Source organism: Cydia pomonella, chromosome 22 (genome assembly GCF_033807575.1).
Source record: "Cydia pomonella isolate Wapato2018A chromosome 22, ilCydPomo1, whole genome shotgun sequence".
Taxonomy (NCBI): Eukaryota; Metazoa; Arthropoda; class Insecta; order Lepidoptera; family Tortricidae; genus Cydia; species Cydia pomonella.
In genome coordinates this window covers 7,106,805-7,134,765 of record NC_084724.1, presented here as the reverse complement: position 1 = coordinate 7,134,765, position 27,961 = coordinate 7,106,805, and the positions used below count along the sequence as shown (strand labels likewise).

The following is a 27,961-nucleotide window of genomic DNA, read 5'->3' as shown; positions in this document are numbered from 1 at the left end:
ACGAACTATAGAAAGTCACTCGCTCTTCTAGCTAGGCTACTAGCGCTCTGAGGGCCTACCGCGAACCACGTTCGACGTGTTGCCTCCCTGTCACACTTACGTACGAATTTACAAGTGCGACAGTGAGGCAACACGTTGAAAGTGGTTTGCGATAGGTCCTCTGAATAAATTTAGGTACTTTTAATAGTTATGATTTAGCGGATCCTAGGTCAATTTCCTTGGAATCGCACTACATTCAGTCAAACGTCCTGTACAGCGAAACCGCTTCAGACGTCACCGCGTCACATTAAAAACGCCTGACACGCGCAAATTAATTGATATATCACTCGATTGCGGCAGCCAAGCGGGCTCGTTCCGCGATTGACAAGCCGGACGCGTTCGGATCTCGGTCTATAAGCGGATAATGTTGTAACAGTTGGGTTTTAATTTTTTTGTGAAAATGTGGAGGATTTGGTGAGTTCGTTTCCAGTATATAAGATATGTAGAACCGCTAACGGGGCTAGACAAAAACATACTGTTCACGCACAGAGTCTGAGGAATTTTAAGTCATGGGAACGGGAGGGTATGTGGTGTGAGGAGCAAACACTTCCCTTAGATTTTGTGCAGGAGCATTGTAGTTGCACGGAAAGAAGAGTCGTGGAATGTAAGGGAACCCATACATTCTACGAGTATTCTCTTTCCGCAAAGATTACATTTAGATTTTTCCGTCTTTGGGGTGATAAATAAAGTTAGTTGATAGAGTAATAGTTTTGGACCCGGGTACGTCCTTAAACTACGTCCACAAGAGAGACAAGAGAGTCAAGAGAGGTATGGGCATTGTGAATGTCATCTCGCTTTGTGTGGTAGGGCACAGCACAGCGGATGTCATTCTAGATCTAGAGCAGAGCCCAACTGGGGAAGTACCTCTACCTTACAGGAAACCGCAGCCAAATAACACTAGACCCTACTCATAGTCTTATGTTTCTGCCGGTGACTAAGGTTGCCAGAGCTCAACGAGGGGTGGGAGGGTTGTTAGGGTCGGCAACGCGCATGTAACTCCTCTGGAATTGCAGGCGTACATAGGCTGCGTAGACTGCTTACCATCAGGTGGGCCGTATGCTTGTTTGCCACCGACGTAGTATAAAAAAATATAATAGGATACTAAGTGCTACGTCAAGCATGAGAGCTTATAGAGTTATATATGCATTCTTACAGCCAAGTCAATGCAAACTTATTGTGGTCAGAAACTATGTAAGTACTTAAATAAATTTATTCAGGGACCATAATTTTATATCCGCAACGCAGGCTTCGTAATCAGCTACAGGCGTCGTCACAATACAATACAACGGTAAAATCTGCAACAGGCTTCGTCAACTTACTCTAAAAGTATACATAAAAAAAACCTACAAATAAAAAGCACCCTCTAAGCAGGCAGTGTGCCCAGCAGGCTTGCCGCATTTCCCCGTTGAATTGTGATGCTAATTCTTTGGGCAAAATACTGACCAGCCATTTGATACATAAATATACCAAAACACTTTATTTGATGGGTTAAAATTCCGTTACTCTAGAGGCCAAGGACACCGTGAAAAACCAATCTGTAAAAGTAGATCACAAAAGGTTTGGACATCAATTTAAGACAACGCCCGCTTGTCGGCGATACATCATAATTAATTAAAATAACAAATTAGCTCGATCGTAAAAACATCAATCTATAAATGGGTCGTATATTTGTAGCTGATTAACAATAAGAGAACAATATGAAGCTCCATCGTGTTTAACCTTCCCATACAAACGGAGTTTCGTTCTCATTTTAAAACTACGTGTTGGATTATAATGAAACTTTGCACACACAATGACATGAGGTATACCTATGCCTGTATTATTATATATGCATGCTTGTATGCGGTGTATTAGTCTATATAGCTGCAGCTTCTAAATAGCTTAAATAGACCAAAAAAAAGTTAGGTATGAATTTTTTAAATACAAATACAAACTATTTATTATTTGAATGTGAGTGGTTATATATGGTGGTAGTGTTAGTATTTTGTTACATCACAATCAGCCAGAATTTGGCGTACAATACTCGGAATCTCAATATAAATAAATAATAAATAAATAAATATTATAGGACATTATTACACAAATTGACCAAGCCCCACAGTAAGCTTGTATTGAGGGTACTTAGACAACGATATATATAATATATAAATATGTATAAATACTTAAATACATAGAAAACACCCATGACTCAGGAACAAATATCAATGCTCATCACACGAATAAATGCCCTTACCAGGATTTGAACCCGGGACCATCAGCTTCGTAGGCAGGGTCACTACCCACTAGGCCAAACAGGTCGTCAATATGCATGTCATTAAAACCAATTAAGAATTAATTAGCTGTATTTTTTTTTACTATGGTAGCTGAAGCTACATAAACTTATTAGTCTAATTACAGGCAAAGATATACCTTATCCTATTGTAAGTACAAAGTTTCAGAGCAATCTGGCGAGCTCGCTGGGGATTCTTAGAATGCACCCTTGAAATTACCGGACTTTATAAAAACACACTGTAGAGTGGGATGTAATAAAATTTCGATTTACTCACCCCTCAGATTTTTTTATCCATCGCTGATGCATCGCATCGTTTTACATAAAATTGACACTGGAGGTGAAAAAAATTTTTTTTTCTAATAGAACTTATTTTAAACGATAAATATTTATACCTATATTAACGTTCATTTAAATTAGATTTGTAATATTTTACAGCAAGTATTTTGCTCGTTGGTGTGGTGAAAAGTTCTGTGATTCTCCCGAGTGCCTTGAAACCCTCGCAACGCTCAAGATTCCACTTGTTGAATATTTGTTTTTTTTTTTTAATATTTTTCGCTTCCTCAGCTATCGATTATTATCAGGAGGATATATTAGCACGAGGGGTTACGAGTAAACAACAGCTTTGCCCCCTTGTAAAACAAATCAGATTATATCCACAAATCAGAACAAATCGAATCCAGATCTAGAGTAGAGCCCAACTGGGGAAGTACCTCCACCTTACAGAAAACCGCAGCCAAATAACAGTAGACCCTACTCATAGTGTTGTGTTCCTGCCGGTGAGTAAGGTTGCCAGAGCTCAACGAGGATGCGGAGTGTTAGGGTCGGCAAAGCGCATGTAACTCCTCTGGAGTTGCAGGCGTACATAGGCTACGAAGACTGCTTACCAGCAGGCGGCCGTATGTTTGATTGCCACCGACGTAGTATAAAAAAAAACTATTGTTTACTCCGCAGCAAAGTTTGAGTCACAATTTGTGCATTTAAATTGAAACCCTCGCAACGCTAAGATACCATTTTTTGTACTCTTTTTTTCAATTATTAATCATTCATATGCTCAATATTAGCACTACGTGTAAAGAAAAAGTTTAGTCCCCTGTTAAATGAATACAATATATAATACTCCATTTATTCATATGCTTCGTTTTCGCATGACTTGAACCTTGAACTACTTATAATATCAGTGCAACTTGTAACAACGGTTGCCAAAATATAATTTATCGTCATTGAAAGGCATTGATCTGGTCTAAGTCATCAGCCCCATTTAGATCAATCAAAAGGATTGTTAAATAAATTCGGCCAAGTGGACTGAGGGTCCTGTTGCCAAATCAGAATTTTATGACAGTAGCATTTGTACCTACTATTTTTTACAAAAATGTGTCTTAAAAATGCGAAGTTTTGGTAAATAAGCCGGTGGTAAGACGGTCCACAAATATTCTTCTAAGTCCCCTGCCCTGCCCTCAACTTTAAATATTCTTCTAATTCGCCTGCCCTGCCCAGAACTTTAGTATGTAAAAACAGTGGCACTCCGGGAGTGCCGACAGAAGTGGAAACTTGACCAATTACGTGTGTATTTTTTGAATTGTCAGGAAATATGCCAATATGCATGAGTATCTATGTACGTACATAAACAATATATGGACATACTTATATACAGGGGTATCGGTTACGGTAACGGTAATATTGTCACGAGTTCAATGGTTCAAAAAACTCGCCTAAAGAGATTTTCACTTTAAAAATACAGTTACGGCGCTCGTGTAACAAGGGATGTTGCCTGTATTAAAAAAAATCACATATACAAAATAAAGCACCATAAATTTTTCTGAAAAAAAAACGGCCAAGAGGATGGCGGGCCATGCTCGGTGGAGGGATCCGTAGTTACCCTTCCGTGACAATAGGCTAAACGGGAAGTATCAGTATAGTAGATTGTTAACCAAGGGATGAAATGGTGCTTTTCACTTCTGTTAAACAGTCTACTTTTTATATCGAATGCGAGGAAACCGAATATGTAATACAAGGTAAATTTCCATAATCAGTACCTAATTAAAGTAATAGACGTATCGACATGATTTTTTCTTTAGGACTTACATACTTGCAATCGGACATTATGCAATTCTAGATATAAATTTAATTCTAGGTATAATATACATTTTTTTTCTTTCAGAGCGATTATTTCCGATAATATTACGAACGGTATTAGTCTATTATTAGTGTGTTGCCATGGTAACCCATACGACTTGACAGTTCGTGGACTAATAATATTAGTCTAATACTGGGGCCCATTTCTCGAACGGTAGGATTAGTCTAATAATATTAGTCCACGAAATGTCAAATCGTACGGGTTACCATAGCAACACACTAATAATATTAGACTAATACCGTTCGAGGAATGGGCCCCCCCCTGTTCGAGAAATGGGCCTTACACACACACATACACTCATTGATACTTGTAGCACATTACTCAAACGATTTCCGTACTAAAGCATCTCCGCCCAGTGATATTACCACAACATGCACTTATTTCCTAATTAAGGTTGTCAAACAATCTCAACCCACCACTTAAGAGTATCAACATCGTCTAAATGACTCAAAGGGCTGCCGCCAAGGATTGACAATATTACTACACTGATTGACCGAATTTACTGCCAATTGTCAAGAAAATTGCCCCAACCTTGACCGGAATACTTTTACAATCAGTTCGCCGTAGGTGTAAGTGTGAAAGGGCCATCACCATCACACATCGTCATCAAGTGTGAAAGGGCCATCATACAGTTACACATTAAATTGGTGTCCGTCTCTCCTGTGGACGTATCGTAGAGAGAGATTCTCTTATTTTAGAAGTTACAGAAGGGGGGGGGGGGGCATACACATTTTACCACTTTGGAAGTGTCTCTCGCGCAAACTATTCAGTTTAAATATAATTATATTAGAAACCTCAATATCGTTTTCGAAGACCTTTCCATAGATATCCCAAACGTATGGGTTTGATGAAAAAAAAAAAACATTTCGAGTTTCAGTTCTAACTTTTTTTTTTCTATTTTTATGTCTAAAATCTTAATGCGGTTCACAGAATACATCTACTTCCCAAGTTTCAACAGTATACTTCTTATAGTAGTGGAAAAAAGTGGCTGTGAGACGAACGGACAGACAGACAGACATGACGAATCCATAAGGGTTCCGTTTTTTGCCATTTGGCTACGGAACCCTAAAAAGCTCCATTTATGCATGACATTATAATACTAAGTTTTGTTGAACATTATAATACAGTGGGAACACTTAAAACTTATAGTCCAAGATCCCAGAGCCGCCAGACCTTACTTATTTTCTCATGAATAAAATGTATGGGATAATATAGTGGTAGTGCCCGAAGCGGAAGCGGTGGTGGCCGAGTCACGGGTTCAAATCTTGGCTCGTACCAATGAGTTTTTTGGAATTTATGTACGAAATATCATTTGATATTTACCACTAGTAAAACACAAGGAAAACATCGTGAGGAAACGTGCCTACATCTGCGAAGAAATTCAAAGGTGTATGTGAAGTCCTCAATCTACATTGGGCTAGCGTGGGGGCTTGCTTGCTACCCCTTGCTTGCCTGACGGCCATTTGTCCGGTACAAGGTGCTAAAGGTTGGTAAAACTAATACTAACTTTTCTTAATATTCTCATGGCTGATTTTTATATACGTTTTAGAAAATATTGTTAAAAATTGTAAATCAACATGGCCAGACTATTTCCGCCGGCGGTAACTTTTACTAGACGCTTTAAACTATCAGAATATTGTAAGTTTACTTATATTCTCACTCTTGATTTTTATATATGATACTCAGGGAACTATTACAAACCATTTTGTAAGTAGCCAGACCAGTTGGAGGGGCCCAACCATCCCCCAGACCCACATAAAGTTTCACACAGACACACATATAAATTTTATGTGGGTCTGGGGCTCCAATTGGTGTGGCTACTTACAAAATGTAATGGCACTTGTACCGGACAAATAGCCGTCGGGTCAATATAGCAAGTATGCAGACACTATATTATCCCATACATTTTAGTCATGAGAAAATAAGTAAGGTCTGGCGGCTCTGGGATCTTGCTCTATTAGTATTTAAGAAATTTGCAATTATCATGTACGTCATACTTTACCAATAACACCTGCGTATTTTAATACCTGATTATGCAAATAAATAAACAAGAAAAAATATAATACAAAGAATTTAAATGACCAACTATGAAAATATGACGTTTATCAAACATTTTCACATTAAAGTTAGTGAGAAGTTACACTTTTTAGCCTACTGTGAAAAGTATCATATCACCACAAAACTCACCAAACAAAGACTACAAACAGCCGAATAGGGGAAATAATTCGTGTATTAAGCGTATAGTACATTTTATGTTCATTATTTATATATAACATTATTTTTTTGCAATTGATCACAGATTATGAGTTATTACTTATAAGGGACCTATGAATTGATTGTAATTAACTTAACGCCTTTAATATCTTTTTAAATATTGTTCCTAGCGAAAAAAGTGTACGGAATCTTACTTGTACGCAATTTTATATAGATTATTAACGTTTACGAGTTATTTACGAAAAACTAAACAAAGGGATCTTTAAACCTCCCCCTACCCGTTAGCGCCACCCCATCCATCAGTACTTTCAGTATGTTATGTAAGGCACCTTTACCCACAACTATTCCAAAATTCGCGTGTACACGAATTATTTCCCCTCTTTTCTTTCGTTTGGTGGCCTAACAGCACTGCCATATGTTACTTTCATCATTATTGGCGAACCACACCAAGGTCCCCGAACTAGGCCGCATCCATCAATGATTGACCCAGAACATCGGGATTTGATGGCACACGCAAGTGGGCCAATCATTGAATCAGAGCTCATATTGGCGCTAATATACCTACCATGGCCCACCAACTGATCATTTGAACATCTTATTGTAAGGGCATATGGTCCACCAATGCTCAGTCACAGATACTGATGTATGGAGTGAATACTTTTAAGCATACTTGGTACTTTTAGTAACCCAGCAGGTTTTAGATGCTACCGACTTAATCGAAAGAAATTAATTAATTGATCAATACATGGTTACTTAAATGTACTTCGGTGCGGAGCCGCCGAAAAACAAATGATTTTACCACCAATTTGACACTGACATATTCGCTAGCATGTGCGTAACTTACTTTCTATGCATTTCGCTCGTACTCGCATATTAGTACGAGAGAGATGTATAGAGACTGTGCGTGTTGGAGGGTCTATCATCTCGTGACGTAAATAGGCGGTTATTTTCGGTTTTCTTCTAAATTATATGTTAAGTAGTGTGTGAGTTTAAATAAAATTAATTTGAGCTATTTTTTGTAATGTTAGTTACAATGTATGTTCAAATTATTAACGAAAAGTTTGTAATGAGGTGGAGTTCGATTTTAACGTGTCAGTCCAATTATGAAAATTGAGTAATATATATTATTCTCTAAGCCTCCGGAGATGTTTTAGAACGCTTTATATATATATATTAGAAAGGTGAAAATGTGAATAAAAAAACAAACTGTGTAGTATCACAACTTCGGAAGCTTCGTTTCGTCGTTTTCGAGATAATCGAACTTTTCTCTCTTCTTTTAACAGCAGTTTAATCACCATCTTAAAAAAATTGGTCTGGCCACCATAAAGCTCTAACACACGTTCATAAAAATACATCAGGAAGAAAGATCTCTTAATTTGTGATCTGTCGTCGATCGTTAAAGTCAAAGAAAGTAAAAAGATGTTTTTAAATCGCTTCTGGTGAGTAAAAAAAGACCAGTCTGACCAAGTTACTAAAAATAGTTTATCTAATACTGATTCTAAAATAGTTAGGGAATGCAATAACCGGGCGTTTTTCATTACCGGTAATTTACCGACGCGAGATCCCACTAACCGGTTAACCGGTAAATTACCGGTTATACGTTTATGAAATAAAAAACATTGATTTTGCATTATTATTGATTGTGTCCTTATTTTCGTCAGTAACCTTTAAAAGTAATGACAGTGATTCTATAACAGCACGTTATAGAATCATCGACAAAACAAAATAATGAAAATAAACTATAAACATTAAACAAGATATATATTTACTAATCGTATTAAATAAAAATTCAAACATGTATCATTTCAAAGCGAAATGAACTTGTACATTAAATAAGCAACATTAAACTTTTTTAATTCTTTAAAAATCGCAGTAATCAAAGGGTAACAAAAAAGTGACAGTCGTCATTTAAATGTCATACACGTTTGCATTTACACATCTATCAATATAATATTGTTATTAAAGTAACTAAAACCGTAATCAACATTCATTAAAATCTAGTAAATATAAGAAAAAAAAATTTTACAGCAAGATTAGTTTCATATCATTTTAACACTAGTTACTTTAAAATTGCACTTTAAGAGGCCGTTATCGATTTTAGTCGCAAAAATGTCAAATTGATAGATTAAGCGCATGAAATTGTACACCTTTTGTTAACTATTAAAAATAACAAGTACTGGTTTCTATTAGCACGTCTTGTTATCTTTCATTATATTTTTTTTTTTAAACAGACTCACTTAATTAGTAATGATTTATTTTTAATGGACGTTTAGGTAAACGCGCGAAAAGCAGTGATTTTGTCGATCTTATTTGTAAATTTCATTAAGTTTGGACTGCTAAAAATGGTTGTATTACACATATCCTGTACTTCAACTTTAATAAACTACATTTTTGTTACTATAAATTTGAAGTAGTGTTAATGAAAGTTAGAAGAAATCAATTTTCTCCAGAAATTACTTCAAAACAAGTGACAATTTCTCTGAAAATTGACTTAATTTCAACGTAATTTTGATACTTAAACAATCTACAACATTTGCTGAAACTGTTCTTATACATCATTTTGTATAATTTACTACCATAATTTATATGAATTTTTAAAAACTATCCCTTCTCGTCACCTATTACCGGGGACGCACGCTTGCGACCTTATTATTAAAAGTCAAGATGAAAAAACGTGCTAATAGAAACCAATACTTGTTATTTAGATATTACGTAACAAAAGGTGTACAATTCCAACGACTAAATCTTTCAATTTAAAATTTTTGCTGTAAAATCTTTAAATAGGAGTTGGAATCAGGAACATGTCATCATCAGATCATTCTGTTAATTATATATAAAATATAGAACGTTGCTTAGACATTCGTGAACGATATCTTGAACACAAGTAACCAGGGCGAGGGATTAGCGACCACTCATTTGTCACAAAACATTGCTTCCTAGTTCCTACTCCGACGAGATCATAAGATGTAGAAAAGTAAGTATTTTAAGTGTCTCTTCGTAATCGTAAACCGTAGTAATTGTTTTTTTTTTGTAAGTACGAAGACATAGATGGGCTAATTCAACAGGTTGTTACATTTTTATTTGCCTATACAACGTTCGGTAAATTCCCGGTTACGGCTGGAAATTACCGGTATTTTACCGACTGTAATATTGGTCAAATTACCGGGTAACCGGTTAACCGGTTAACCGGTTAGCATTCCCTAAAAATAGTATAACAAATGCTATTTACATTTTTACAAATAACGTTATGGCTTAGATGGTGGTTGAAGTTAAGTAAGGTGCTAGCTATTAAATAAGGCAGAAAAATTCGACCAGCCTAATGTGCCCTATCGGTGGTTAGAAGGTTATTGATTACTGAGCACCAGGTATAGTGTATAGTTAGTATTATGACAAAAATGTAGGGTATATAACCTTTCAGTTCCAGTTGGACACTGCTAAGGCAGTCGTGGTAAGGCTACTATTGACATTTTGTTTTTTGTTTCAGGTGTGCTCTTTTATTCCTTTTTACAACATTTCGTTCAGCATGCTACGGCCAGACAGGTGTGAAAATAAAATGTATACAATACGCAACGACCGACAGGCAAAAACATATAAAAACAATATCGGTTACATAATATATATATATATGTATTTTTATTTGTACTAACAATAATGATTTCAGTTGATTTTTGATGCAAAAGTGTCCAGCTGTCAGCTATAAATAATAGTTCCAAATCTCTCCAGAGTAGCGCTAGAGTAGTTAAGAACGTAGGCGTTATTGACGGAGTGAAGTTCGCTGTCTATGATTAGATTTTTATTTCAAGTACTATTCTAGGTATTGTAGCGCCACCTATTAAAGGTTTTTTGACGACACTTTTTGGTACATGGAGCTTTCATTCCTTACCTCCACCTTCCATAACACCTACGCTACGCGTGTACAAATTATTCCTTGAACTTAAATGACACTGTCAATTGAACACTTATTATTACATTTAGCGATGTATATATATAATCATACATTGCAAAAAATGATCACAAAACATGAATATCTTGCACAAAATGTATAGTTGGAATTTTCTGAGGTGATTTCTTAGGATTAAACCCCAAATCTGTTAAACAAAAAGTATTGTTTTTTTTACGCAATGGTTACTACTGCTACTGACCCCGTCATTAGTGAAAGGGAACAGACCCGTTTAAAAAGCAATTTTACGATCGTATTTATACGGTTCAAATCGAAACTCATTCAGAGACAAAGCGATTTGTTATCTAAAAAAAATACCTGCATGCTGGCGGCTGAATGCTTTCCGTTTCCGAATGAGCTGCTACATAAATTTAAACCTTAATACTATCGAAATAGATGCTTTTTAAAAGACATTTTTTTTTCGGACACGTACCGAAGACGGGATCTGACCACACTCCATAAAAGAAACAATGCCTTTTGTTTAACAGAAAATTTCAACATTTTATTTAAAAAATTTGTTATTAATTTCAGAGAATTTCACAACTCGAGCCCCATACCCCATCTACCTTCCCCTCCGTTGCTCCTCACCAAGACCTGGAGACGTAGACCTCCAAGGCATAGATCTGATAGCCGTATATCAGCTGGATGGGCCCAATACCACGGGAGTAACTCAGGTCCGAGGGTCTCAGGACATGCAGAGGGCCTATAGGATCAGCGATGGGGCCAACCTGACCATTCCTTTGAGGTAATCATCATCATATTAGATATTTAAGGACAGCCATCAGGAACAAGGTTTGGCGCAGGCACTAGTGTATACAAAATCAATTTGGCGTTAAGCAGATCTAAAGGTTTGGTGTAGGCACTAGTTTTTGCAACAAAATGCGAAATGTGAACTAGTTTCTACAATAAAACCGTGAAACTCAAGAATTGACGTGGGCACAAATTTTTGTAACTATATAAGCGGTGGTAGCCGAGTGGATATGACGTCCGACTTTCAATCCGGAGGTCGTGGGTTCAAATCCTGGCTCGTACCAATGAGTTTTTCGGAACTTATGTACGAAATGTCATTTGATATTTACCACTAGCTTTTCGGTGAAGGACAACATCGTGAGGAAACCTGCATACATCTGCGAAGAAATTCAAAGGTGAGGGCCTAAGGCGTGGGGACTATATTAGCCCGAGCCCTCTTGTACATGAGAGGAGGCCTGTGCCCAGCAGTGGGACGTAAGTATATAGGCTGAATTATTATATATAGGCATTTGTCAAGTAAGATTTGGCATAAAAATTAGAATTCTCCGACATAAACGCTAAATTTGGTGATATATCTAGTTTCGTGGTGTGAGCACTAGCTTTCGCTTGTGGGCTTGCTGGGTCCCATTGGTCTGTTCCTATCCCAGTATATAAGCTGGACGGCCCTGATATCACAGGAGTAACTCAGGTCTGAGGGTCCCAGGAGAGGGCCATGGTCAAATTAGCCCCATCAGCGATCGGGCTAATTTGACTATCCCTTTAAGCTGGGTTTTCTTACTGGTACCAGAGACTAAATAAATGAATAAGATTGGTGGCATAAAACAAGAGGGGGCTAACGCAAAACTGAAGTATTTATACTGAATTGTAAAGTGCCATTAAAAAAACACACAGAAATATTTGCAATGACAGGCTGTAATCAAAACATTAAAAGGCTCGATATAAAAGATCACGAAAATATGTATAATTTTCATTAACTTTCAATTGTATTTTAGTGTAAAATAGTTATACTAGTGATATCGTCGAGGGATTTGACTAACAAAATTTTAAACAGAAGTATACAGTCAGAGTTATATTATAAAACGTTAAAACCCGCTATCACCAATAATCTAAGATCCCAGAGCCGCCAGACCTTACTTATTTTCTCATGAATAAAATGTATGGGATAATATAGTGTTAGTATGTACTTTTAGATAGGAAGGAGTGGCGCGAGCTTGTGAAGGCCCTTTGCACCTCTGGGGTGCTTTAGGACAACAACAACAGTATGTACTTTTAATGTCTGTATACTTGCTATATTGGCCCGATGGCCATTTGTCCGGTACAAGGTGCTAAAGGTTGGTAAAAATAATACTAACTTTTCTTAAATTCTCATGGCTGATTTTTTAGAAATATTGTTAAAAATTTATAATCAACATTGCCAGACCATTTTCGCCGGCGGTAACTTTTACCAGACGCTTTATATTGTAAGTATACTTATATTCTCACTCTTGATTTTTATATATAATACTCAGGGAACTATTACAAACCATTTTGTAAGTATTCAGAGCCCAACCATCCCCCAGACCCACATAAAGTTTCACACAGACACACATATAAACTTGGCTATTGCTTTTATAAAATAATTTAATATATAGTTTACATGCAAAAAAAAAAATAACAATATTTTCTAATCAGCCATTAGAATTAAAAAAAACTTAGTACTACTTTTACCAACCTTTAGCACCTTGTACCGGACATATGGCCGTCGGGCATATATAGCAAGTATGCAGACATTAAAAGTACGTACTAAATACTACGTACACTATATTATCCCATACATTTTATTCGTGAGAAAATAAGTAATCTCCGGCGGCTCTGGGATCTTGCTCTATAAATCTTACCGTAGCAATGGCAAGTTACGCGCACCGCGCCATATCTTTTGTTCCTTTCTAATTTCCTGGATTCTCTCAAGTACAGTCGGCATTCAATAAGTGTATTTTTAAAATGATATATTTAGCTAAACTTATTTACTCACCTGAGTCCTTAATGTGTTTGCAGAAAAGTTTTCCCATCCGGCCTGCCTGAGCAGTTCAGCGTGGTAGCCACCTTCAACGCCCGAAACCAGAATAAGCCCTGGATGGTTGTACGCGCGGCGAAGAGTCTGCAGTTCTCTCTGACTTTACTGCCACGAATTGAGAAGTTAGCTGTTCTTGTGGAAGGAACTAGACTGATCTTTGAATGTGAGAAGGTAAAGTAAATTAATTCCATCAAATGGTATTGATAATTTCACAGACAAAATCATTGTGGGAAGATGACATCAATATTATTAACTCAAAGAAACGGGACTTAATTACATATCAAGTTTTAAGTTCACCTCTGACGTTTCGAGGACGGCATTGTCTCTGTGGTCTCGGTCTCGGTTGTGGTCAGTCTTTTCGACGAGACCACGGGGACAACGCCGTCCTCGAAACGTCAGAGGTAAATTTAAAATTTAATACGCGATTAGGTAAGTCCCGTTTATATCAGTATGAATTAATAATGTGTAAAAATCGTGAAAGTTAAAATCAGATGATATCAAGTATTGTAAAATCATGGTTTATTTTAAAACAATGCAACTTATGCAACATGATAGCCAAATACAATGCCCGTGGAGTCTTTAATTCTCTTAACCCTTTTCCAGGCATAGTACGATTTATCGACGCGCCAATAGAATTTCAACCTTAGCCATCCGATTTAAGGTTCAAATTAGATTACACTTTCGGAAAATGTAACTTGTCTTCAAATGAATCATCAAAGCTGGATTTATTGGAATATATTTGAATTTTTTGGGAAAACCTTGTAGATTGGTGCGGCCTGGAAAAGGGTTAAACTTTGATGTCTCGCTTTGAAATATTATCTGAGCTAGCGAAAGGAACTAGATTGATAGGCTTATGAAAGATTCTGAACGATTAGAGTACTGTGGAAACACCCGTGGACTTTGTTACAGCTTTCGAGCGTTTTTGTCCATTAAAGAACTTCCACCATTCGCATGTTCTTGTATTTTAAGATTGTTGTAGCCCTAACACGACGTGGGTGACGTCATAGAGAAATAAGAAGTAATAGAGTGATCACTTCATACAGTTCCGCTACTCGATGCTAGATGTCGACTCCGTATATAATAATCATTTTGGTACCAAAACTGATGTATGGAGTGAGCACTCTATTACTTCTTATTTCTCTATGGTGACGTTCATCAATTTCATCATTCATTCGTTCGTCATTCATTCATTCATTCAAGTCGTCTAGCATGGAAGGTGGAGGTAAGGAATAAAATCTCCATGTACCAAAAAGTGTCATCAAAAAACCTTAAATAGGTGGCGCTACAATAGCTAGAATACTTAACAAAAAAATCAAATCATAGACGGCGCACTTCACTCCGTCAATAACGCTTAGGTTCTTAACTACTCTAGCGCTATTCTGGAGAGATTTGGAAACTATTATTTATAGCTGACAGCTGGACACTTTTGCAACAGTTCTACCATAAGAGATTTCACTCCTTTTAAATCCACACTCCATAACGCCTAGTCTCACTAAGATGAATGTCCAAATGTATAGTCCAGAAATGGCGTTAGGCCGGTTAGTTAAAGACCGGTTCAAATCCGACCTTCGCCACTTGAGAGCTTCGTCACTTTTTCTTTAATTTATGTCATTTATTTCAGTTTATAATATATGTGTATGTTTTCAGTTGTTCAGACCAGGGTGGCATAAGCTGCACGTAGCTGTCACAAATGATACGGTCCATGTAGCCGTTGATTGTGAGGAGGTATGTTGTGTGTACTTTAAGGAATGAAAAGAATATCTTCTTTGAGTGCCGATCGCAGTTTGGCAATTATCATAGTAATTTCAACCTGTGACAGAAGCGCTAAATATGAAATAGATCAAAACCAAATAGAAGTGCACTTTCTTTTACAAGTTTTTGTTTAACTTGCAATGTACCTATGTATGTACGGGTCAAATCTTGCAAGTTAAATTTAATCTACTTCCCGAATTCCAATGAAGCTGAAAAGCATACCTTGGGTGACAATGCAATATTATGGTAATATCGAGCTGCTCTGATGATGGAGACAGGAGGTGGCCATAGGAACTCTGTGATCAAACAACGCAACCTAATTGTGTTTGGGGTTTTTAGAATTATCTCGATGAGTATTAGTTGCCTGTGGATAAAAATGACAGTCAGCGATAAAAGCTTGTACCAAAAAAAATTTTTTTTTACTAAAAACTTATATTATTTATACTGATGATTCAAAAGTGACATAAGATAGATAGATAAGATCGATAAAAATATTTATTCTCTTCATTCTTACATGGCTCTAATGGCCGACATGGCTTATTTCAAAACACAATTTAAAGAGAAATGGAAACATGCAGAGTAATCAAAATATACATTGCATGCTTATCTTATTTCCTAAACGAATACAATAATAACAGACTATGAAAAAGGGGTCGAGCCATGTGATGGTGCGAAGAATAGCCACTGGCTCAGCATAAAACTGCGGGGATTCTGAAGGGTGGTGACTGGTGACGCTTAAGGGCGTCGCCAGCTGATGGGCTAGGGAGAAATTTTGTTCTCTTGGCGACGCCCATGGTGACGCTTGAGATGCTGCACAAACTGTACTACATGCCGATTTAGATTGGCAGTTTTTTTTAATACTACATCGGTGGCAAACAAGCATACGGCCCGCCTGATGGTAAGCAGTCTACGTAGCTTATGTACGACTGCAACTCCAGGGGAGTTTCATGCGCGTTGCTGACACTCCTAACACTCCGCACCCCCGTTGAGCTCTGGGAACCTTCTCACCGGTAGGAACACAACACTAGGGTGTAGTGTCATTTGGCTGCGGTTTTTTGTAAGGTGGAGGTACTTCCCCAGCATATAGTATATATAGTCCTCCTCATCGATTTCGATGACGGCGACCTCAGCAATTACGGTATACGCCGATTATGGGCCCTAATGTGGCTCGCCAGGCTGAACTTGGTCTTAAAGACTCTTTTGCAGGTGTTACAATATAGTTGACTAGACGCGTTGTATGTATACGTGTAAGAGGGCTTCGGTCTCTTTTTACGTTGTTGGCGTTTGGTATGTAAGGCATTGAAACGGTTTTCCTCAAACGATTTGACGTGGTTAAAAATGGTAGACGGCCAAGATGATCTGTCTGCAGCAAGCTCCTCCCAGCGCTCAGGGTTGATGTTGCAAGCATTCAGGTGTCGTTTGAGCACGTCCTTGTAACGCAGATGCCGACCGCCGTGCTTGCGTTTGCCTTCCACCAATTCAGAGTAGAATACGGTTTTGGGAAACCGGCGGTCATCCATACGGAGGACATGCCCACACCACCTTAGCTGTCGCTGCATTAGTAGAGCCTCCATACTATAGAGACCAGAACGACGCAGAACTTCAGAATTTAGATTTGGATGATGGGATCTGCTTCGACCATGAACTTAATATCTCATCGGTATATTTTTTTTAGTATTCATTCACTTTGTGTATCCCATTCTAACTGTTGTTTTCAGCTGGTGCCACAGAATATTACGAGCCACAACTTAAGGAATGCCACGACCCTATCAATCATGGCGCACGAGGATGGCACCCCGGCTGCTGTTAGTATTTAACTATTTATCCCATTAGTGTACATTTTACTTCTTTCTTCCTAGCGTTGTCCCGGCATATTGCACGGCTCAAGGGAGCCTGGGGCCGCTTTGATAACTAATCCCAAGATTTGGCGTAGGCACTAGTTTTTACGAAAGCGACTGCCATCTGACCTTCCAACCCAGTGGGTAAAACTAAGCCTTGTTGGGATTAGTCCGGTTTTTTAACGATTTTTTCCTTCACCGAAAAGCGACTGGTAAATATCAAATGATATTTCGTACATAAGTTCCGAAAAACTCATAGGTACGAGCCGGGTTTGAATCCCGCGACCTCCGGATTGCAAGTCGCACGCTCTTACCGCTAGGCCACCAGCGCTTCCACACATTTTACTAGTTAGTTACTTAAACACACTGACTGAAATATAGACTAGATATTAAACGATTTTTTTTAGTCTACCATTATTATTTGACTACTCGTAGAGTTACAGAGCCCGATCAGTCCAGACGGGATCGTACCGATCCGAGCGTACAGACCGAGATCCGTATAGAACCTACAAATAAATTTCACATTAAATTTCTACGTATATTAACCCTTTAACGGGCAAATTTTATATGGCAAAGAAGCAACCTATAACAATGATGTTAAACTGCATTTCAAAATGTCAGAGTTCAATTTTCCGTAATGTATGATCGTTAAAGGGTTAATAAATGTTTTACGTGTATTTTTAGGTAGATCTCCAGTGGTTGTCAATGTACTGTAGCCGGTACAAACTGGCCAAAGACAGCTGCGAAGAAATCGTAAGTTTCGGACCAAATAAACTGGAAGGTTGAAATTAGCAACTTTTAACGAAATGTCAAAACGATTCATAGTTTTTTTCATATAGCTTAGGTACGATGACAGCTGCCTTTTCAATATAATTTTGCATGAAGATGACAGTTGTCATTGTAGCCAAGCTATGGAAGGTAGAGGCAAGGAACAAAATCTCCATACCTATACCAAAAAGTGTCCGACAAAACACCATAAGTAGGTGGCGCTACAATACCTAGAATACTTGAGACAAAAATCTAATCATAGACAGCGCACTTCACTCCGTCAATAACGCCTAGGTTCTTAGCTACTCTAGCGCTGCTCTGGAGAGATTTGGAACTATTATTTATAGCTGACAGCTGGATACTTTTGCAACAATTCTGCCTAAGCAGTTTCTGTTTCTTTCCTCTACCTTCCATAACATAAGCTATGTATTCATGTCAATTATTTTATTTTAATTATAGTCCGATCTTCGTTTTTTAACGGAATAATTGCATTAATTTAAATCCCATAGGCCTTTATGCGATCAAGCAAATAAATCAATGCCTTGTAATCTTTGTGACCATTTTTTTTAACAGGATGAACCTGCACCCATTGTATCTACAGTTTCTCCTGTGAGTAAAACATATTATAATATAATTTTACTGAAGTTATAAGCATGAAAATAAGGCAATTCCTAAACCTGATGGAATTGTGGGTGGTTTTCGGAATTGATAATTCATCATCACCGACATTCTAAAGTATCCGGAATAAACTATAACAGCTTATGATTATTTTAATAATTATTAATTCGGAAATTATGCAGCGATTTTTTCAGTTCGAGGCTGGAGCAGACAGGATAGAAATTCCTGCTCTCAACACCTGTAACCAATCCTGCCCGCCGGTGAGTTAACTTTTAACCGTTATTGGAGATCGCTCTTTAGCGGAAAATCTGTTACAATCTTACAATACAAGGTTACAATCTTTATATTTAATGTCCTGTATGTCTTTTTAAACAAAATAAAATAAACAAACCCAAATCAAAAAGCCCGATGCGGATTAAACAAAGGTTACGGTTTTGATTTTGTTTCGGTTTTTTGTTGACGTCGTACCTTAAGGATCGATCACTCTGAGTCGTGCGTGAGATGCGAGCCAATCACCAAAAAGATGGTCAAGATCGTATCAAAACCAGTTCAAAACAAATAGTTAATGGCTCCTCTACACGTACGAGGGGTCATCATACTGGCCCACTAAGATGGGCCAGCGTGTAGAGAGGGTAGTGGTGTCGGATGGCTTATGACGCGGCGGGATAGCGATAGAATAGCCACTGTATCGGTTTTCCGTCCGCACGTCAAAGGTGGCCCATTCCATAGTGCGTGCTCTCAACCATCGTGTGGCCATCTCGCTGGTCCAGCGCTGGGCTATCGTATAGAGGAGCCAAAAGAGTCGACGAAGATCCAACTTGCTTTTTTTTGACGTACGCTATTGAATTGTATAAATATACCTGATAAATATGACCATATTTTCAGGGTCCTATAGGTCCACCTGGGCCACCGGGAGAACCGGGAATCAGAGGCTTTACAGGTCTACCCGTAAGTACTATAAGATTTATTAATTATCATGTTTTTTCATACATGAACTTACAATATTTCATATAGTCAAGTGTAAAAATATGGGTGCATACAATTACTCAAAAATATGTCCGATAGTACTTAATTCGTCGACATAAGCCTAAGGACATATTTTTTGTGACTGTACTATTACCAAATTAAGAAACTTTTCTGGGTAGGTATTCTAACCTATTTAGAAATGTGACATTTTAATGCGGAACCTGTTTAATGCAAAAAATATGTTAACAGGGTGTACGTGGCATTGAGGGGCCTATGGGTCCCCCTGGGCCACCGGGGCCTCAAGGCGAGAGGGGCGAGCGGGGACCACCGGGGGAAGTCACATCAGTAAGTCCATACTGTTTTGTCTGCCTGTGTAGCCAAGGATTGTTAGATCATTTTCGTCATTTCACGGAAAGTTTTGATCGATATTTTTTTATATAGACAATTTTATGTTCGGTACTCGAAGTTCTACTCAATCCTGAAAGGAGAAAACAAAAAACCAAATGGCCTAAAATGTCCATACATCTCTTGTCTATTTCGTTACCACGATAAAAAAAAACTGTCGTGTCTGTGAAGAATTGTAACAGATTAGAAAAAGTGGGACTTTAGATTATAAGAATCGATTGAGCTTGTAAAGAGCAGAAGTTACATGATAAGTATCTTCCAAATATAAAATAATACGTAAAACGGGCCACTTATATAAACAAATGGGTTGTTCAAATACAAAATTTTAATACTATTAACTGAATGTTTTAGGGAACCGTAGGGATAGCTGGCCCGCCAGGAAAACCGGGAAAGTCTGGTCGGAAAGGAGAGAGGGGAGACACAGGACAGAAAGGTATCTACCATGCAATATACCTAGTAAATTACATACTTAGTAATTATGCCCGTGGGGGTCTAGCGCGCGCCGCCTCTATGTTAACAAAGCGCCTTATAGAGGCTTCGGGTGACCAGACCGGTGCAATGCAGCCAGCCTTCTGGGCACCCTACCAAACGATCTCGACTTGGGACAATTTTTTAATTTAAGTGTTTCATTGTGTTTCTACCCATTTGCGCTTCGTTGTAAATAAAAGATTTTAGAAGTTTTGGTCAACCCAATTCAAATAAAAAAAATATTCTTAGTAAATTAAAAAATCTCTTAGATCATCGGCCGAGGCAAAGCCGATACGAGGGTTTCTTATTTACTGGCTGAGTTGTGTTTACTATTTTTCTGTTCGATGGAGCCGGAAAGCGGCAATTCGTTTAGCGCAGCGGGCCGAGAATTGACGCTTGCCGGCCCAAGGGCTGGGATAAGTTATTTCTCAGCAGAGAGATTGCTGAAAACCATACAGGTCACCCTTTAAAGTATGGCCAGTTGATAAGGATTTTAAACAGTTCTATATTTAAGTGTGTGGCGCGATACCAAATTTTTCCGTTCACTTTAATTTGAGCTTTCTACTAACATCATTACGGTTTAATTTAGAGTGCGAAACATGCTGTCGCTTGCTATCTAAATTGGATTTATAGGTAGTTTAGTGCTTTAATTCAATTCGTTAATAAAAAATAATTTTACACCAAACGAATTTTAGGTGAGCCGGGCGAAGCAGGGCTGACGGGTCTAGGCGGCCTTCCAGGAGAACCAGGCAGAGATGTAAGTTAACAGTTTTTTATTGATATCTTCTTAATATACCTAAAGCGCCTTTTAGATAAGGCTTAAAAATGTAACAAGGTACAGTCGACGTCAAAGTCAAAGGATGTGTTTACACTTTATCTTACACCTTTGTAATAAGAAGAAAAACGTAATTATAATTGTCTTTGACGTTGATTGTACAGTCAGCATCAAAAGAAGCGAATCAGACATTACGTTAACATTATTTACCATTCTTTAATAGCTAACAATAAGTTTTTGCCAAATATTGGATTTTAGCTTGTACCTTTTATGGCTGACTGTACTTTTCTATCCAGCAGTTTGCCATCACAGAATTCTTATGACCACCTCCTGTCTCCATCATCAGATCAGCTCCATGTCATCATAATATTGAATTGTCATCTGATTTACATATGTATGCAAAACTTCAGCTCAATCGGGAATCGGAAAGTTGGTCAAATTTATCTTCCAATATTTTACTCTCACATCATACTAACAGGGCAAGTTAAATAAAAGCTTGTAAAAAGAGATACGTCTCTGTATGTATAACAATTAGATTGTGGCAGATTACTTTGAATGTGATTATATCCCTATTTTTGAAAAGTATTCCAATTCCAGAGTGGCAGAGAAACGCTAAGATGAGGGATAATAGTCTTTGCGTAAATATAACATAACATTTACGCCTGTTACAGGGTAAACGCGGCCCACCGGGTCCTGAGGGGCCTCGCGGGTTCCCGGGGCTCCCTGGACCTCCAGGCACAGTTACTAACATAAACGCTTCACTACTACAAGGTATTACCCGATTGGCGATTCAGAATATAAAAATATTACAGCGTAGAATATCAGGAATTAGGAAGAAAATTATTGTAAGCTTGTAGAGTCGGCATCGCGCGTGTCACTCCAGGGGGCCTACCGCGAAAACCGAAATTCGCAAATTGCAGGGATCTTTCTCTTTTACTCTCACTAAGACGTAATTAGAGTGACAGAGAAAAATGCCCGCAATTGACGAACTTCGATTTTCGCGGTTATAGCCCTGTAGAATTGTAATCGGCCATAGGCTGCGGTGTTTGTTACCGTTGTGGTATAAATAAACTACTTGTCTTTATTTTTCAGATTTTATGTCAAATTAAGGGTTAAGATAATAATCAAGTAATGTACTAGTTATTTACCTACAGGTGCAAAAGGTGAGAGAGGGGCACCAGGCAGACGAGGTCTGGATGGGAGCCCGGGACCCGCCGGCGCCCCCGGCGCAAATGGTGCCACGGTACAATATTTGCATACATTTTTTATAAAGTAGTTTTTACATATTTATTTTCCGACCATACTAAGTTGAGACAATGTAAAATGAGAACCTTGACTGCCATGGACGGTAAAGTCAAATTTTCTTAAAGAAAATACTAAACGAAGTAAATTATATACCTTTATATTATATTTATTACTATATAAACATCGATATGATGTACACCTTCAACGACCATGATATTATTTTATTTCAGGGCCCACAGGGGCCTCAAGGCCCAGCAGGTGTACCGGGACCTCCGGGTGTGATAGGTCTCCCGGGGCCAAGCGGACCTCGTGGTGAACGAGGCCAAGATGGAGCACAGGTACTATCAAGATCCACTGGGGCCGCGTGGAAGGGGCATGTATTTGTATATGTATATCTTTTAAATTACCGTGGACGGGTTCAACATCAACGTAAAAAGTAGATCCAAAATAAATTACTAGTGGATAGCAAGAAACACAATGCTGGCCATAAACATTTTGTCTATTATTTGCATGCCTTATTCCATGTAATATATTTTGCAAAGTTAAGTCTAATGTTGATTTGATCAGGGTCGGGAAGGCCCACGCGGCCTGCCAGGCCCACCAGGCCCACCGGGCTCCAACGCTGCTCAGGGCACCACCGTCCCTGGACCACCGGGACCACCAGGAGTCACTGGTCAGGTAAGAATAGACCTTCCATTTCTGTGTCTGTGATGAATATTTAGAGCGCAACTAACCAGGCCCACCGGGCCCACCATGTTCCAACGCTGCCCATGGCACCACCGTCCCTGGACCACCCGGAACCACTGGTCACGTAAAAAGCTGGGATTTCTAAGGGATAGAGCTTACATTGTCTGTGTCTGTGAGGAATATTTAGAGCGCAACCAACCAGGTCCAGTCGGCCCGCTAGTAGTACTACCATCTCTCTGGTCCACCTATCACCTGGGACCACTTCTCATGTAAGGAGCAGGAATTGCTACAGGAGAAACTCGCTACCGTTCTTGCGTCCATTCTTTAAGATGATTCGAAACTAGAAGTGCCATTTTGAAAGTACGTCCAGAGAGCCCACCGCCAACATCGAAAAATCGATTATTGTTATGCACTCGCTTTTGCGTATTCAAGCGATAAAGGGGCAGACAACGATTTCCAATTAAATTTTCAGACCTGACGAATGCGCCGTTACCGCGCCATTTTCGAACGTTGCACCATTTCGAACTAACCGCTCGCTTGAATTACATAGCTAACACAGTATACTATGTTTACAACTTCTGCAGTCTTTGAAGCTGTTAAATTATAGACTGTTTTTTTTTTTTGTCTTTTACTGACGCTTAATTTAAGAATAAGATTTTTTTGTCATATATTACAGGTTCAATATAAAAAAAAATACATAATAATATGAACAACGTAGCTTTTAAGTATTACAATTTGATCCACTTATGTAGGTACTGCTTAATAAAGAAAATTCTGTTTTACAGAAAGGTGAGCAAGGCCTACCGGGCGTGCCCGGAACTCCAGGCATAGATGGCATACCGGGAACCCCAGGGCAGAGAGGACCTCCTGGTCTTCCTGCACCACACAGTTTGATATCGCAGGTAAAGACTTTGGGTATTTACAAGTGCGACCTGACCTCTGTTTCACCATGCTGACAATTTACCATACATTTGCTGATCCTGGTAATAAACGTACCTATCGACCTGAATACTGAAATGAAAAAAATATATATTAATAGGTGTTCATTTTAATCAAGTATGTCTCATTGTCAGATGTTTAATTTATAAATATGGCACCTATAAATGAAAAGGCTTTACCAGTAATATTAACGTTTTTTTTTTCCAGGCACCAACAATATCCGAAAGTGAAGTAAGAAATATTTGCGAAGCCCTTATAAGAGGTAAATATTGTATGTGGATTAGTTAACAAAGTTTAAATTATAAGGTAGTATCAAAGTTATATTATAGCATTTCAAATTGATTATTAACGTATTATTTTACCTTAAATTCTATACCGGAAAACATGATGTGCATTTACACTTTCAGATCGTCTTAAGGAATGGACGCAAGGTCTAGCAGGTCCCCCCGGGCCTCCAGGGGTAGGCAGAAGGGGTCCACCTGGAAAACCTGGAACTGTTGGTGCACCTGGTGAGTTACTTATAACGATTTACTGAAACACGATGACGATCGTATGACTATGTTTTTACACCTTTTATTTAGATTCACTCTGTATATCTTCTCGTCTGTGGCGAGGTCTGAATCGGGCATCTGTCGTTGAGCAATTCTACAATTCAAGAATTTTAACTTCAAGATCACTATATTAATAGCATATTTTTGACAAGCCACAGAGGAAAGGCTATTTGTATGCAGTATATTCACTTCCTAATGATTGAGTTGAAATTTTGGGTAAGTCCGTTATTCTGATGACAACGCAATATATACAAATGTGGAGCTGATCTGATGATGCAGCCGGAAGATAGCCAAAGGAACTCCTCGATGGAAAAACACAAGTTGAGTTTAGCCTCATTAGACAGGCCATGCACGACCAATTCTTAATAGAGATGCAAAGGAGAGCAAGTAAAGTCAGCCATAAAAATGTATATTGTGACAGTAAGTTTTTCTTACTGAACAATCTATTCACAGGCGCTCGAGGTGAACCTGGAGAGACCGGGCCTCGCGGGTACCCCGGCGAGTCCGGCGACCCCGGTAGGCCGGGCGAGGCCGGACCCCGCGGCGACAAGGGTGATAAAGGAGAGAGGGGGGCGGAGGGACGCGGTCTACCAGGCGAGGAGGGCCCGAGGGGTATCGCAGGTTGGTTGTGTTTTGTATTTCTTTTGTATAAAGTTCACCTCGCACCGAATGAGGCCAGGTGACAAGGGCGATAAAGGCGAGCGGGGGCGGAGGAACGTGGTTTACCAAGCCACAAAGGCTCAAGAAGATCATAGGTCGGTTGTGTTTTGTTAGTTTTTAAAGTATTTTACAGTACATATGGGGCTACTTTATAGCACTAGTGCGAGAAGTAGCATATTACGTTACTGTGTCGAACATTTAAAGGGCCATATGTACTGTAAAACGTTGTACGATACATGTGCGAATAGGTAATTCGCAACTCGTGTCGATTTAAAACACTCCCTTCGGTCGTGTTTTAATTTATCGCCACTCGTTTCGAATTTCCTACTTTTCGCACTTGTATCGTAATGTACTATTACGGAGACCGCGGCACCGGACGAAGCTGGGTATAATACATAACAGGGGAAATAAAGAAGCGCGGGAGGTGGACGGTCGCGGCTTACCAGGCCAGCATGAGCTTGGAGGGCACAATAGATTTTCACGAGAAAAGTCACGTGTCTTTTCCATACAGTGGGTATTTAACTTTTATTTTTTCTGTCTTCCTGCGGCCCAGCCATACAAATGAAAAATCCAACAAGGAAATAGAGTTGATTTGTTTGAGAACTGAACGAAACAAAAGAAATGCGATTTTGTTCCAATTGAATATGATTTAAATTTCATTGAACTGAATAAGTACTATCGGTAGGACCTTGGGCTGTAGGAACGATAAACGATTTCCACTTTGCACTTGGCTAGATCCTCTAGAGATTTTGTCCGATATCTCATCGGAGAGAAGTGAGAACTTATTCATAAAATTTTGTTATTCAGGTGCTGTTGGGCCACCTGGTCCCGCTGGACGAACAGGAGACAGAGGAGAGGCTGGCAGAGAAGGTTTGTAGTCATTATTTTTTGGCTTTTATAGGGTACTTTAAAGAGCTCGGTTCTCCATACAAACGTAGTTACGCTCTCATTGTACAACGACTACATAGATTGCTTTGAAACTTTGTACTTAGAATAGGAAAAAGTATATCTATGCCTGTAATTAATTTATGTAGCTTTTCAGAGAACATCGAATTTAAGTTCTTCATAAAAAAAAAACTTGTTTTTCCTGTATTTCATTTGTTTTAAGCTGAAACTATATAAAGTAATTACTCGTATACAACGTGTCTCTACTCTCTGGATATTGACCGAGATCTCGAGTAGAGTTCCTTCTCAGGAATGTTTTAATATGGTAAATTATTTGATTAGATAAATATTAAAAAATAATAAATAATTCATCAATAAATAGGAACATACATATTAGTCGTTCACAATGACGATAAGATGAAAGTGACACTTTAATTACCGTGTATTTCCATACAGGCTGTTCCAAAGTATTAAACCGTAAATCATTAATTTGTGCCTCTCTTCTCTGCTTCCTCGCGTTGTCCCGGCATTTTTCCCGCCTCATTGGAGCATGGGGTCCGCTTGAAAACTAATCCCTAGAATTAGCGTAGGCACTAGTTAGTTTATATGGGATTTGTGCCTGAAATAAATAATTTTAACTGGCTTGTTTGTCTATTGACCTGTTGATGAAAACAAATAACACAAATGTTTTAAATTGATTTACAGGGGCAATGGGTCCCCGAGGGGTGCCTGGACCGCGTGGCTCCTGCGATTGCCCCACAGCCGCGTTTTACGCTTACCCACAAGGACTGAACAAAGGCCCATAAACCCACAACTCCGCAATGGACCATAGTAGACAACGTTACTTACCTCGTGCGGTAGAAAAACCACGAAGAAACTTAGAATTCTGAAATAGTACCCTTTCAAGTAAAGAAAAGAAGCCTTTAAGAGAGGGCTTTCAGAACAGAATAAACGTCAAGTATGCAATATGAATTAATTAAAAATAAATCGACGCTTAAGTCATTTCAAGTTTCATATCATATCATGATTATTATTAAACCCTTTTCGAGGCATAGTGCGATTTATCGACCACATACACGCCAATTAAATTTCAACCTTATTTCGAGAAATGTGACTTCACTGAAAGAAATGTTTGCATAACTGTAACAAAATTTTGGTTACTGTTTACACAAAAATTGGGACTTGCGAACTATGTGTTATATGTTACAAAACCGTGTTTGGCTATCAGTGTTCAGGTACTGGGTATACACTACAAAATAAGTTTGTAAATTTATGCAAAGTTTATTTTCTTATAACCGTAGTTTAGTTATTTAGTAAAGTTACAAAACCAGTTCGGCCATCTATTTTTTTCAGTGTTGTCTTCAAATGAAATATATTTGCATTATTTGGAAAATCTTGTAGATTGGTGAGGCCTGGAAAAGGGTTAACACTATCCTAAGGTGCGTCCATATCTGGCAAACAAGCCGCGAGTGCTAGCTGACTGTGCGCGGATTGCGCTAGTGATTTGCGATTGGCACCATTTGGCACAAGCGACGTATTCGCCAAATGTGGACAGACTTTTAATAAATCAATACAGTACAGGGGGGCTAGCCAAGATGAAATGCTAATAATGTCTCTCTATGGCTCTTTCATATTAGTGCAACAGAGAGATTTCGTTCGCTACGGCGCAAATGATTGGCATCTTCTTGGCTAGGCCCCCAGGGCGCAGTGCCTTACTTGTATGCATTTTCAAAATGATTCGTCTGATCTCCAGTGTCATCTTTTGTAAATAAATTAAGGTAAACTACTTAAAACTGATGGCCATATGTAAGTGTTTTACCATTTTAAGCTTGCAGTAAGCCAGTTAATAATTAATAGGTATTCTATATCAATAAATAATATCAATTTAGAATAGTAAATATCTACTTTTTTACTATGAACTTTGTAATGATCTGTGTACTTAATGTATTAAATGAATATTAAAAATAATATTGTTATATTTGAATACTTTATTCTGAAAATC

At 38.5% G+C, this 27,961-nt stretch overlaps 1 protein-coding gene across 2 annotated transcripts; it reads left to right on the top strand.

The window, feature by feature from the left end:
- Positions 1-179: 179 nt before the first annotated feature.
- LOC133530298 (collagen alpha-1(IX) chain-like) lies at positions 180-27,930 on the top strand. Of its 2 annotated transcripts, none has more exons than XM_061868195.1 (23): positions 180-453; positions 10,144-10,199; positions 11,131-11,344; positions 13,384-13,573; positions 15,050-15,127; positions 16,873-16,959; positions 17,677-17,745; positions 18,334-18,369; positions 18,573-18,638; positions 19,264-19,326; positions 19,594-19,689; positions 20,101-20,182; positions 20,913-20,974; positions 21,664-21,763; positions 22,147-22,235; positions 22,468-22,575; positions 22,805-22,915; positions 23,710-23,826; positions 24,071-24,125; positions 24,271-24,372; positions 24,868-25,035; positions 25,882-25,944; positions 26,665-27,930. In XM_061868195.1, the coding sequence occupies exons 1-23, from the start codon at positions 440-442 to the stop codon at positions 26,763-26,765; spliced, it is 2,127 nt and encodes a 708-aa protein (XP_061724179.1). In that variant the 5' UTR covers positions 180-439; the 3' UTR covers positions 26,766-27,930. The 2 variants fall into 2 exon arrangements, with proteins under 2 accessions (XP_061724179.1, XP_061724178.1); XM_061868194.1 differs by having other exon boundaries at positions 18,561-18,638.
- Positions 27,931-27,961: the final 31 nt, after the last annotated feature.